The 13552-nt window shown below is 43.7% G+C and overlaps 1 protein-coding gene across 2 annotated transcripts in view; it reads left to right on the top strand.

Moving 5' to 3' along the window:
• tmeff2a (transmembrane protein with EGF-like and two follistatin-like domains 2a) overlaps nt 1–13552 on the top strand; it is a 101732-nt gene that overhangs the window by 45908 nt on the left and 42272 nt on the right. For both annotated transcript variants that reach the window (XM_034575027.1, XM_034575028.1), the window contains exon 4: nt 6715–6741. In XM_034575027.1, coding sequence (XP_034430918.1) covers nt 6715–6741 — 27 coding nt within the window. The remainder of the gene's footprint in view (nt 1–6714; nt 6742–13552) is intronic.

Raw genomic sequence — 13552 nt, 5'->3', positions numbered from 1 at the left:
GGGGTAAACTTGGTGAAAGAGAATCTCGATGTAGTGTTCATAATGTAACTTTAACTCTCCACTCCCCTTATAAGCAGATCAGTGTCGAAAAAAAACAAATAAAAAAAACAAGCAGCCCCATGTTGCCACTGCCGAGAGAACAATCTCCCTGTGCTAAGTGACGCCATTGAGGCAGAGACAAACATAATTTGATACCGTTCCCTCCGAGTTTTTGTCCCCAAGGAAAGGCATCTTGTAAAGACGTGTGCATATCATATATATATATTACATCGCGCAGGTTTAGGTTTGTGGCGACACACAAAGTGGCTTCTTTTTTAGCCCATTGTTGACTTCTCCGGTGCATGTGTCAGACGACAAAGACAAAGCACATTTTCCTATTCCAGTTCATTCCAGTCTTTATTACCTTCATGCACCCGACAGATAAGGAAGTTCTGATTGAGCGTCCGATAGCGGGAAGAGCTCCCAGTGGTGCAAAGCCAGTGGAAGTTGATTAGCACAACATGGTACCACTTCTCTATCACATCAAATGCTCGCCCAGCGCAGTGAGGAGCAGTTAAGCATCAGCTTAGCAAAGCGAAACCAACCGAGTGGTCTATTTCCCCCCAAGGAGAGAGTTAAGCTAAAGCAAGTGCTCACATAGCATTTTCCAACTGAGTTCACAAAGTGAACGGTATAATTCTCAGGAAGCCATTAAGCGGGACAGTGGCAGAGAGTTTAATTGACACGTTGTTAAAAATGTTGATGACATGTTTTAATCACTGTTGTGTCGTGAGCGTGTCGCCTGAGCACGGACTGACGACAGGCACCATATGTTTGTCTGACGAGTTGAGAATCACAGCTCAGGGTTATCATCTGTGGAGCAGGAGCTGAGCTGAGCGAGAGTCATCAGGACATTAGCAGAGCGCCGCTACGCTGAAATACATCCCGGTGACTCAGACGCAGGAAGTGTGATGAACGTTTGGTACGTTTCACATGTGGCACGAGAAGATGTTACAGGACAGCAAAGGTCATCAATATAAAAACTTTCTGGTTTCTATCTTATCTACACGTGGCACCTGTATCGTAGTTAAAGCTGGGGTTGGCAATCCTGGAAAAGCTAGCAAGAGCAGGCCACACTTTGAAAAAACCCACCCCCTCCCATTGGGCCTCTCATCAAAGCTACAGCCCCAAAACACACGGATGTGCACTGACTGACAAATGCCAGAAGCCAACTTTTTTCCCCGTGACTCACTCCCTAACTTCTCACTATCTCCCCTGCTCCAGCGGCGTATGTCACACGGTCGGTTAGTGACAGACAGGTGCACCGGCCAATCGTTTCATCCGGACCGGTCGTGGTTATTACAGCCCGGCGAGTGGCCACAGTCTGCGGTCTCTTTTTTCTTTTTATATATTTTCCCAGTCAGCTGAGTGATGGGTTCCTACGGGGGAGACACACTCGTGCCAAAAGTCAAAATGGCTTTATTCATTCCACTTGAAAGACGTGTGTGTGTGTTTGTGTGTTTTTCCTCTCAGCTCGTCTCGGGCTGGAAGAAGAAGATATCACACGTTTCCAATCATTTGAGATTAGAGATGCACTGATATGACCTGTACATTAAGGAGAGCTGACTCAACATGAAGGGAGATAAAAACAAAGGGTCAGCAGTTAAGAGAATATTTGATTGTAGTATATTGTTATAATGATAAATAACAATTCGGTGTATATGTTATATTTTGTTTAAGGAGACCCTTGGCTTACAAACAGATAATGATCCCAGTGTCCTCCCCACTGTGGCGTGCAGATTGTTAAACTCTGGTATTTGATCAGTTCTTGTTATCGTCCGATGCCCAAGGAACAGAAAGAGTCACATCAGTGCATCACTAATCAGGATCTGGCAACAGTTGAATCAAAAACCTGATGACAGTTTTGTGGTGTCTTGTTTTCCGCGGGGGCGACTGTAAATCAACAATGATGAAACCACATTCCCGCAGTCCTGATGGAGCAGATTAGCTTCAGTCTTTAGATGTTAAACTCCTCATGAAAATGAATTAGTCATAAGTTTTCTAATAGAGAGAGATCTGATAGCATCTGACAGAGCTTTTATAGAGGAGAACATACGAAAAAAAGTTAGAAAACTACTGTACCGGGTTAAGGTCAAAGATTTCAAATATTTTCCACGTCTGCATGAACGTCTTGACATGCTGCTCCCTCATCTACCCCCCCTCACTTCCCTTCCTGCTACACTGAGGCCTCACTGGTTCCTCTACTGACACTAGCTGTAACCTGTGTCATGCAGAATCATCAAAAAAACGGATGTAACCTTTAGGGACACTGAGCTGGTGAAGACTTTGAGCCTGAACACTCCTCTCTCATGGCTATCGTGAAGGAAACTTTACTACATCAGTTATAGCTAACTACCACTGTATATAATGACACCTCTGAGGTCCCAGGGGCCATCTGTTCTCTTTACAAAGGTCAGGTAGATAGTTAAAGTTCCTGCTGAACCCTGAATTCAACAACCCCTGTGGCCAATAGGTTTGAAGCCCCACGTTTCCTGCTGAGCTGAGATAAAGTTACTGCCGAGTTTCAGATGCAACATCATTTTAAAGGTGCAAAACAAGTGAAAGACGAGGACTCACGTGAAAGAGAGAACTGCACTGAGTTCCACTTGCGGCTATGCGCACAACTGCAGCCTGACACTATGAGGTCTGACTCTCTGTGTGTGGATGGAAACAAGTTTATGGACAATAGCACGAGTGTGTGAGTAAATAGCAGATAGCCAAAAAATGCTGCAACGGAGAAAAACAGCAAGTTGGAGATGTCTTTTCATTCTGAGTTAGTGTCAAAAAACATCTTTGGTTCATAATGAAAGTGACAAATTGGAATATGGCGCCACAGTGTAGATAATAAGTGGGAAACACTGCTTGAACAAACCACAACTATACACATCACGAAATGTTAACACATAAACAATCTGTCTCAGTCCTGTGTGAAATATTGCACATCACTTTTTGCCATGTGTCTGTGTATGTGCGCTACACGTGTGTATTTATGCAAACATAAGAGGAACTGACATGTCTGTGTCACAGACAGAAAAAAAGTATTACAGTTTAACAGCCTGTTTAGAATATGAACATAGTTTTTACTAGATATACTTTTATACACAAAACTGCCTGTTATGCACAATGTCTACATGCAGCCACCTCTTCTGCCTAAACCTGACTTTAAATGGCTTATTTTCAGTAGAAGGTGGAAAAGTGTGTTTAGGTGCATGCAGGCAGTGGCGTGTGTGTGTGTGTGTGTGTGTGTGTGTGTGTGTGTGTGTGTGTGTGTGTGTGTGTGTGTGTGTGTGTGTGTGTGTGTGTGTGTGTGTGTGTGTGTGTGTGTGTGTGTGTGTGTGTGTGTGTGTGTGTGTGTGTGCAGCACAGCCTCTGGTGTGAGCAGCACTTTGAGGTTAATAGGAATTCTTCCTAGAAGGCTCCACTCTTTTCCAGCGCTGTGTCACACAATGACCAATCAAAACCTGCCCAATACCCAGAGTCAGTTAGGGAGGATTTGGGTCTAAAAAGTATTTCATTTAAAACATGGATTTTTTACTTATAGGCCTTGTTCATGTAATTTGAATGCAAAATAGCTGTAACCAACCGGCGGACTGAAAAAATTCAAACTTCAAAATGCCCCACAAACCTGGTGAACCTGCTCTTCTTCCTTCTTCTCTTCTAACCAATTTCTCCAGAACTAATAAACAAAACCACTTCAGTCTTCTTCAGACCTTCTCTGCCGTGTTCCAATTGCCGTGTCCGCGTCTTGTTGTGTTTTCTAACATCAGTCGTATTCTGCTCTAACCTCTGTTCTTGCACAGATAGTAAAGTTTTTTTTTTTGATTGAACCCCTCTGATCCTCGGAGTTAAGCCTTTTCATGAAACACTGCACATTCAGGGTCCCACATGTTCCAAGGTCGCTGGAATTCTGCCGATGTTCAGAGAATGAGAGACAGCAGAGGGCAGTCGGCACGGGTGTGTGTTTCTAACATTAAAGACGCCCTGTGAAGTTTGCCTGTGAACAAAGTGTTTTGAGTGTGTGTGTGTGTGTGTGTCCTTGAAGTCTAACAAATATGTTGAATGTATCACCATGAAAACCGATTGTCTCTCTACCACAGTGCAGTGTGTAAGTTTGCAATGGATTTGTCTTTTCAGTAATTTTGACCTGAAACCTTGAGGATAGTTTTCTGCCGTGAGAGTTTAATTCCCCACTCTTTTGTTCATTGTGTTGTTGTTGGGACTAAAAATAGCTTCCGCTGTATTTCGCTGTGAAATGGGGTGATGGACATTCGCTTCATCTCACGAGCTGGACTCGTTGTTTCAGTCTGCGTGAACCTGAACTGCTCCACCGAGAGAAATCCCACATGTTTAGAAAACTTGAAGAGGGAGAGACTGACCTCTTGTCCCGAGGAGAGTTTGACCCTCATTTTTTTTATGATCACACGATTTAATAAATACAACGAGCTGAGTGGGTTCATTGTTGTTTCTCTGGTCTCCTTTGGTAGATCCGTTACCTTGGCAACAAGTGCTCTCCCTGCAAATTGTATTTAAACACATTGTTAAAGTTCAAATGCTTCCTCACGTCTTTAATAAAAGAATAATACACAACTAAATTACTGTAGCACCATATGCAATAAAAGTATTAAACATAGAACACAGATTTATTAAAAAAGAATATAAAGTCAAACATAAGGACAGTGAAATTTGCAGCACTTTGAACACAGATGAAATTGTTGTTTTCAACTGTTACACAAGTTGAAGCAAACTTAGGTTACACACAAGCGTATGATTCTGTCTGAGCTCGATGTAAAAGGCCTTAAAACCTCTTCGGCCGAACCAACAGGAGACGGTCTGGTGCTGCTGTGGCGGCGCAAGCCCATCCCGCCCTTACAGCCGTCGCCTAGCAACAAAGCTACCGGCGAGAAAACATTCTTCGGTTGATTGTAAATGTTGAAAAGATGTTTTATTAACGTGTTTGGTTGAGAGAATTGAGACACAGCTACGTTTGTATTTCAGCCTCATTTACTGGACAGTGGGAGGAAGTGGAGACGTGTCGTCCATCTTGATACACACGGTGTATGTTTTCACCACAGCTACCACTACAGGCTTTTCACACAGTGTGAGGTTGAGATTGAGATCTTAGAAAAAGATGTCATGGTTTTTTTTAAATTATCAGGAAATAAGAAAACACTAGATGTTTATCCGGTGATTTAACTTGGTGATTAAGATCTGGTTCATTAAAAAAGTTTGTTTTCCACCAACAAATAACACATCTGCAGTTTTAGGCAACTGAATTACTCAGTCAAGCAAGCAAGAAAAAAAAAATAGAATTTTAAATTTGCCATTGATTTACTTAAACCTCTTTAATTCTGGAGTTTCACCTCACTGGTGATATTCAGACTTTCTTTAATCCTCGGCTCCACTGAACTCGAAGAATCATCCCACCGCAGACGTCTCTTTGTCTCGGTAGAAATGTCTTTTATTGATCCAGGGCTTATGTCATGAAAAGTGTCAGTATCAGGGACGGTTAGCTGGTCTGACTCCATTTGTTCTGGAGCAATGATGGTCCCAATTCTCCAGCTGGTGTGTGTACCTCTTCCTCCAAAGCCCCCTTCACTTGGGTACTTCTATGGAGCTGAGCTATTACACCCCCAGTGTCCTCCGAGACCCCGCATGATCTCTGGCCCCGCGCGTTTTAGCAGATCGCTTTATCCTGCGGCTCAAGTTACACGGCGGCTGTTCTTCAGAGCACTCATCAGTATCCCTTTCACAGCCGTATTGTTATACAAGTCGGTGAGCTCGGCGTGTTCCAGGGAGCTTTACACAGATTCAGCGGGAAAAGCCACGGAGAAGACGATGGGAAGCGAACACACTGAAAACTGGAAATGGAGAACATTCCCAGGGCCCTGATAGGAGGGTTCACAGCTCGGGGTGTTATCATCAATGTGCTGCTGCAGGAAGGGGACGAATGCAGGATGCTCAACGCCTCAGGGCATCCTCCTCCTCATCCTCCAGTCTCCTCCTCATCCTCCACTCTCCTCCTCATCCTCCAGTCTCCTCCTCATCCTCCACTCTCCTCCTCATCCTCCAGTCTCCTCCTCATCCTCCACTCCCCTCCTCATCCTCCAGTCTCCTCCTCATCATCCACTCTCCTCCTCATCCTCCACTCTCCTCCTCATCCTCCACTCTCCTCCTCATCCTCCACTCTCCTCCTCATCCTCCAGTCTCCTCCTCATCATCCACTCTCCTCCTCATCCTCCACTCTCCTCCTCATCCTCCACTCTCCTCCTCATCCTCCAGTCTCCTCCTCATCCTCCACTCTCCTCCTCATCCTCCACTCTCCTCCTCATCCTCCAGTCTCCTCCTCATCCTCCACTCTCCTCCTCATCCTCCAGTCTCCTCCTCAGCCTCCTCTCTGGGTTTTCATGCACTTTTTTCTTTTTAAATCTGAGTCTCAGTATCACTTTCTGCTTTATCTTTAGAGAAACCTCCTCTCGCTCACACACACACACACACACACACACACACACACACACACACACACACACACACACACACACACACACACACACACACTCACAAGCACATAGGCCTAGACGCACACTCACACATGCAGATGCTCGCTTACTCAGCTAATGTCTGTTGCTGCGTGAGCCTCAGGTTAATAACTGTTTATTTTTTTCTTCTCCTCTGCAGATGCCGGCTCAGGATCAGGAGACGATGGTAAGATTACTCACCCTCCTCCTCCTCCTCCTCGTCTTTCTCCTCCTCTTCCTCCTCCTCCTCTGCTTTAGCTCGTGCACTGCTTCTGGCTCATTGTGTTTGTCCACTGAAAAGCATGTTCTGCTGTAGCAGTGAACAAACGGATAAACACATGTGAGAGGTTTGATTCACTTTGGGGAAAGTCAGTTCATCTATAAAGTATAAAGTAATAAATCCCCAATATTTGAATACATTAGACCAATGTTAAAATAGATCAAACAAACATTAAAAAGCAAATAGAACCTCAATGTATAAAAGGTTTAAATAAGACACTAGCACCTGTAGGGAGCTAATTATCAGCAGCCTTTAAAATCATCAGAGTTGAATCAACACCTCTGATACTGTTTCAGACATTAGGACCTTGATGACTGTCGCGTTGGACTCTGCTGGTTTTAGCTTGCTGTACCTAATAAACTGCCAAAGGGGTGTGTGTCAGTTTTGACGTAGTGACAGTTGTGACAGCCAGTTCGTGACAACATGCACTGTCTTGTCTTGATAATCACTCAGAACCGTTTTGATGTTCACACCCACACGTTCACACCCTGTCCACACGTCTGTCAGGAGCACTTTGGGCTTCGGTATCTTGCCCAAGGACACTTCAGCCTGTGGACTGGGATTGAATCAGCTTTATCTACATGCACACAAGAAACGGACGGCTTCCAGGATTTCTCTTGCAGCTTTAACTTCATGCCACACATAATAGAAATAAGCAACACCGTGCACAGACATTATGATCATTATCCCACTCATGCAAATGAAATGTAAAACAGCGAAACCTGTTTTAGTCACGTTATCTTTCACTGGGTAATATCCACTGCAGGACACATTTCAGAGTCGGCTCTTCCCTCGCACGGAGACTTTACACAGAAAGAAAACTCAGTCAGTCGATGCTCTTCGTTACATCATAAAGGAGAGTTCTGCTCGCAGCGGCTGTGGTGGATGATTGTGCAAGAGATAATTATAATAAATAAAATAAATATGTGCGATGGATTTTCTGTCCGAACCATTTTTCCACTTTCTCTGAGCGGATTTTTCATACCATCGTGGAAACTTATGGCCCGGGAGGTCAGAGATGATTTGATTGTTCTTTTTCTTCTTATTGTTTGTTTTTGTTATTGCAGTTAATGAACACTGGGGACGAGAGAAGATGCGAGTTCAAAGGTGGTGATAAGCCAGTGAGAGTTTATTGTAATAAGATGGAAATAAGCTTCGGGCTGTGACTGACTTTTTATGAATAGCTTTTCTGAATAACTGATCATGTAAAACCTCCAGTAGATGAATAATGTGTCGTTCAACTAAGACTCTAATTCGTTATCTAATCGCCGAACAAGCCTCGGCCCTGACGTCATCACGGACTGGACACGGTCGGCGGTGGAGTTTATCCGTCCGTTTGCTTGTGTGCGTGCATCTACTGTATTTACACTCGTCCCCCTGTGTGTTTACCCATGCAGCTCCTTCATTAACTCTCAAGCATGGAGCTTCACCAAGCATATGAGACAGAGATTGGAAAAAAAGAGATTAGTCCACCCCCCCCTCAAAATAAGACGGCAGACAGTTGGATGAACGAGCGGAAATGAAACCGGTGCTGGGTCAACAAGAGGGACAGACAGAGAGAGGGAGAGGCTGGACAAAGACATGGCCTAAAGGAAAGTCGCAAAATAGATAACGGCAACTGAGGAAACAGAAGGCGAGTCGGGCAGCGACGGAGGGAGAGAAACAGGACAGACGGTGATAAGAGACAGGAGAAAGAACAAGAGGAACAAAATAAACATGCGTGTCCTATGGATGAATATATTTCCTGCTTCCTGCTTTGCATTAAACTCAATTATCTGAAGAGGCTCCCGGTGCCGCAGCAGGACAAGGAGCACATACATGTAACCGCACACCGGGATTGTCACACAAGCTATTCTGCTTCATTTGCGCTGATTTTCTATTTTAATTAGCAATTAATCAGTGTCCTTGGGATCCGTGGCCCCTGGGAAGTTACCCAGTGGGCAATCAGTCTTCAGTCTCCTCACACCAGAATACAGATACTAACCATGGCTACGAGAACAATATTCAGTTTCTTTCTATTGATTGAGTGCCTGGAACTCGAGGTTTCAAGCCACTCCCATCTCGTGCATGAGGACATATGTCTTCCTCTTTACTTCCTCCTCATCTTTATTCATTCTTAACATGTGGAACGGCCCAATCGCATGTTTGTTATGAGTTCAAAGAACCGGTTGAAAACATATGAAGCAAACATTAGCTTAATTGGTTGCTAGCGAATTTGGTCAAGAAAATCATATCAGTAAAATGTGTTGGGGCTTTGTGAACAGTTATTGGAAAGAAACGAAGATGAGTGTGTCCCTGTGTAATACAACAAGCAGACTCACAAAATGTTATTATCCTTACAGTTGTTTAAAGTAACATTTAAACAACGTTTTATTAGGAAAGAGAAGTATGAGGGAAATAAAGCGTGCTGTGAAGAGTACAAAATGAAAATAGCAGTTTTTAAAACGTAAAAATATTTTACTTGCTACAGCACAGATATAATTTGGTTGAATTAAGATTTTAGATGATGTTCACGTAAACACGACAAGTTATTCCTCCAAACTAATGCGGGGATTAGTACTATAAATACTACATTTTAATACATTTAGTCTTTATTAGGAAATCTTTAAGACTCAAAGTTATACCAGAAATGTATATTGAGTCCCTTAGAATAAAACTCTCTGTTCATAATATCATCGACCAACACACACAGCTCTAGATGGAATAAGAGCATTGCACAGAGACAGCATCAGGTGGGGGGGGAGGTTGAAGAGTTTAGTGTCATTATGCATCTTAAAACCATCCGCTAAAACCAAGTGAGAGAAGCTTTTCCTTTGTACGAAAGCTTATTATGAACGCCGACCTTGTGAGACCTCTCGGTGGCTCCGACTAGAAGCCGCAGTTCTGTCCTCAGTCTCCAACTGTCAGATAAAATATGAGGAATCGATCATTTCAAGAGGAAGAGAGACAATTAAGGAAAAAAAATAGCTCCGGGGGCCGAGAGGGTATTTGTGCAGTATAGGAGTGAAGGTGGGGAGAGGAGAGGGCAAGGGCAAGAGGAAGAGTAACACAAACACACCCTGTAAAGATAGAATCGTTGCAGAGGTCAGAATAGATGGAGAGATACAGTAGAAGAGAGGGAAGGTAAGGAAGGGGGGGGTGGAGAGAGCTGCTGGTGTTTTATGAGCGGGGGAGAAGGTTAAAGAAAGTGGTTGTAAAAGGCGGGTTGGACTCCTATTGAGGAATCCAGCAGTGGGGAGCCATCCTGGTAAAAATCAAATGTATTTTAATGGTCAATGATAAATCTACACACATAAAACTTGGGTCAGCTGGGTAGTTGCCAGTTTCATTGGCTTTGTGTGTGTGTGTGTGTGTGTGTTTGTGTAGAGCAGCCGCGATGCATCAAGTGTGCATTCGTGCTGGCTTTGTGAGTCCTCTTTGTGTATTTGCGTCCCTTCTCTGATAAGTGAGAACACAAGTCGACTGTGCAGCGACATGCCCTCGCGACACGAGCGTGGTCACATGGTTCCTTCGGGCAGAATCAGACAATTGTCAAAATCAAATTGTACAGTGGAGAAATTGAATTGCACTCACATGGCAGGACAAAGGGGCGAGCGGAGCCTCAGATTTGTACGGGTTTCAACACTTCCTGTCCAGGAACAAAGAGCGGTCAGAGAGTTGAGCCACGCGGGCGGCGGCGAGAAGCTGTAAAGCTCATTTGTTGAAACAAAAGAAAAGATATAAGACTGAGATCGGAGATTTGTGGCTGTGAGATCACTGCAGAGATATTATTAGCCCGACTAGCAGCATTGCCTCATGGACGGCAGTGACTCTGCTCTCACGGCTGCGGTTCAGACTGAGATTTCTCAGTAACTTGGGTTTATTGCCGTGAAAGTGTCTGCGTGCGGTAGCAGCTGTTTGTAGAATACGTGTCAGGACCATGGACAGCTTCAGCTGGAGAGAGACGTCTGCACCGAAGTGGACGAGCACAAAGGCTCCTTATATGTTATATAGTAGGGTGTAGTTTCCATATGAGCCATATTTATATATATTTTATAAGACAAATGTTATGTTAGATTATATTTTCCATCTGCGTTTGTTTATGTTTTAGCAAAATGACACCTAGGCCATGCTCCTGGATGGATTACCAGGGAAGTAGGTGGAGGGATGTGGTTTGAGTCAGGGAGGAACCCATTACATTTTGATGGTGATATGAAAAGATCTTTTCACTGATTTCCCATGAAGGTAATAATTATTGGGTCTTGATTAAAACAAATCAGGCATGTTGATAAAGGGACATGAGTCTGTGCAATTTGCAATTTGGTGAAACTTGATTGAATTGGAGTTATTCTAGTTACCTCCGCCAAATTAGTCTGTTAGTAAACAGGATTTTGCAAAACTCACTGGACTGATTACCACAAAAGTTGCTGGAAGGATGAAGTTTGGGTCAAGAAAGAACCCATTCGATTTTTGGTGAGGATCAAGGATTTTCTTTTTTCACTTAACGGGCGTTTTGTAACAGTTTTTCTTTTGGTTTGTTTTCTCAGCCTGTTGCAATGTTAGTTTGCTTATGAAAGACCCACATGTACTTTATCTCTGTGCTTTCTTTGTGGCATTTACTCACTATTAGATATAAAGTCTTCAGGTCCACATTAGTCCCGTATAGAACCATCTAGAACACAGCTTAGGAGCCATTAGGACACTCAAGTCTCCCAAGTCCTGCTCTGTGGGCTCGGTGGACCGGCGGCATTAAAGTGACCTAATTTCACCGCAGTTCCGAAGTGTAACTCTTATCTAAATTAAGCGCTCTGTCAAGGTCAAAACAGTGTCCCGTAACTTATCGGAGCCATTTCTCAGTGTGAATGGTAAAAAACGAGTCCATTATGAGTCCTTAGCCGCAGACAGAGAGAGAGCATGGGGACTGCCTGGAGTCTAATTACCAGTATTTATGGGGCACTCTTCGAAGTGTCTCTCTCTCTGTCTTCTCAACTACCTGATTTCCTTTGTGCATCTCTCCTATTATTCCCTCCGCTTTGTTTAGCCGCAGACTTTTCAAGCACCTCGGTAAAATCGAGGATATTAAAATCACTATCCTGCCATTCCATCACTGTAGATTAGACACGGGGTCCGCGGGTAGATAAGAGAATTAGATTAGTGTTTGTATATTCGAGCACCACGCCCCTGTCTCCACTCTTTATTCCGCATTTACTTTTCTGAGTGTTGACTAATGAAAAGATAAACACTGCACTTGGCTTAATTGAAATACAATAGCGTGATTGGGGTAATTAATCTAATGATCAGACCCCCGCAAACACTATGGATTTGCAAGCACTGTATTAATTTGAATTACGGGCGAGGCTTCAATATGGTGCAATTATGAATTCAATTTTAATGGATCTCCGTCCGGCAGTTTGCAGCAATGCACAAAAATGATTATAGGAGGAAGGACGTCACATTTTACTATTTTACTGAATCTCCAAATGTTGTGGTGCAACATGTTAAATATCAAAACTCATGAATGGAGGGGCCTAATATTAACATTAAGATGAATGAAGATTCTCTAATAAGCTGTTTCTTTTCCTATCATCTTATATATGTTAAAACCATAAGATGACTTGTTCTAGTGCTGTCCAAATGTTCAGTGAATATTCTTGCGCCCCAGTGGACTCATTGTATCGCACAGTGCATCGTGAGAAGTGGTGTAGTTATTTTTAACACTGTCCTGCTGATGAGCTCACCACATAGTTCCCGACATTGTTTGAAGTCAGAACAGAATAGAAAGACGTTACTGATGTAAAACAGCTGACTGACCCCGCGGTTCCCCTGGCGACTGGTCCATCCGTCCACTCCCGCCTCAGCAGCCTCCACAATGACGAACTGCTGCCCCAGTCACACTGCTATTGCTATGGTAACCAAGTTAGAGGTTTAGGGAAGTGAGTAATCTAATCTTCCCACTTTGTGGCATAACGATAAGGCTCACCACCGCCAGCCCACCCGTTTGAGTGTGTGTTTGTGTGTGTGTGTGTGTGCGTGTGTGTGTGTGTGTGTCTCTGTGTGTCCTATTTGGTCATTCTATGCTGCATGTCTTACCCACACACACACACACACACGCACACACACACAGAACCTATCAAGCCAATATGTTCCACCCTAATAGGCAGGTGAAAGCCGGAGGGCAGATAGGCTTCCAGCCTCGTAGAAAAGTCTGAACCTTACTGAAGTCGACGGTCGGCACCAATATCTTCAATATTAGGGGAAAGCTTTTCTTTTGGAGCTGGAATCGCACAATGTTCTTGAACTAAAAACAGACTTAATCGCACACGGAGATCTTTCTGTCATCACAAATCTTTCCTTCCAATTACTGAGGAGCATTTGACATGTACGCGGGATGAGCAGCTGTCGTTGGGATGAATGAGGCGACATCTCCGTTTCTCTATTCAGCAGATTCATGCATATCATTAGAACATGAATTAGACACATGTAGTGATCAATATTTGTTCATTTTTAATCATTGAAGACACTCACACTCTTCTGTTGGTAACAAAACTGGGGTTTAAAGTCTTTGGACTGAACGTCATTCGTGAAATATAGTTTATTGCACAATTCCACATTTAAAATTTAAGGATTCGAGCCCAATGCAGGAAATGTTGTGCTCCTTATATAGCAGAGCAGGAGGCAGAGGGTGTGGAGGCTAATGCAGGAGATGGGTGTGTGCTCTGCTGCATTCAGGAGACTGGAG

Source organism: Hippoglossus hippoglossus, chromosome 21 (genome assembly GCF_009819705.1).
Source record: "Hippoglossus hippoglossus isolate fHipHip1 chromosome 21, fHipHip1.pri, whole genome shotgun sequence".
Lineage (NCBI taxonomy): Eukaryota > Metazoa > Chordata > Actinopteri > Pleuronectiformes > Pleuronectidae > Hippoglossus > Hippoglossus hippoglossus.
Note: the sequence above shows the minus strand (reverse complement) of the source record. Positions and strands in the feature narration are given on the sequence as shown.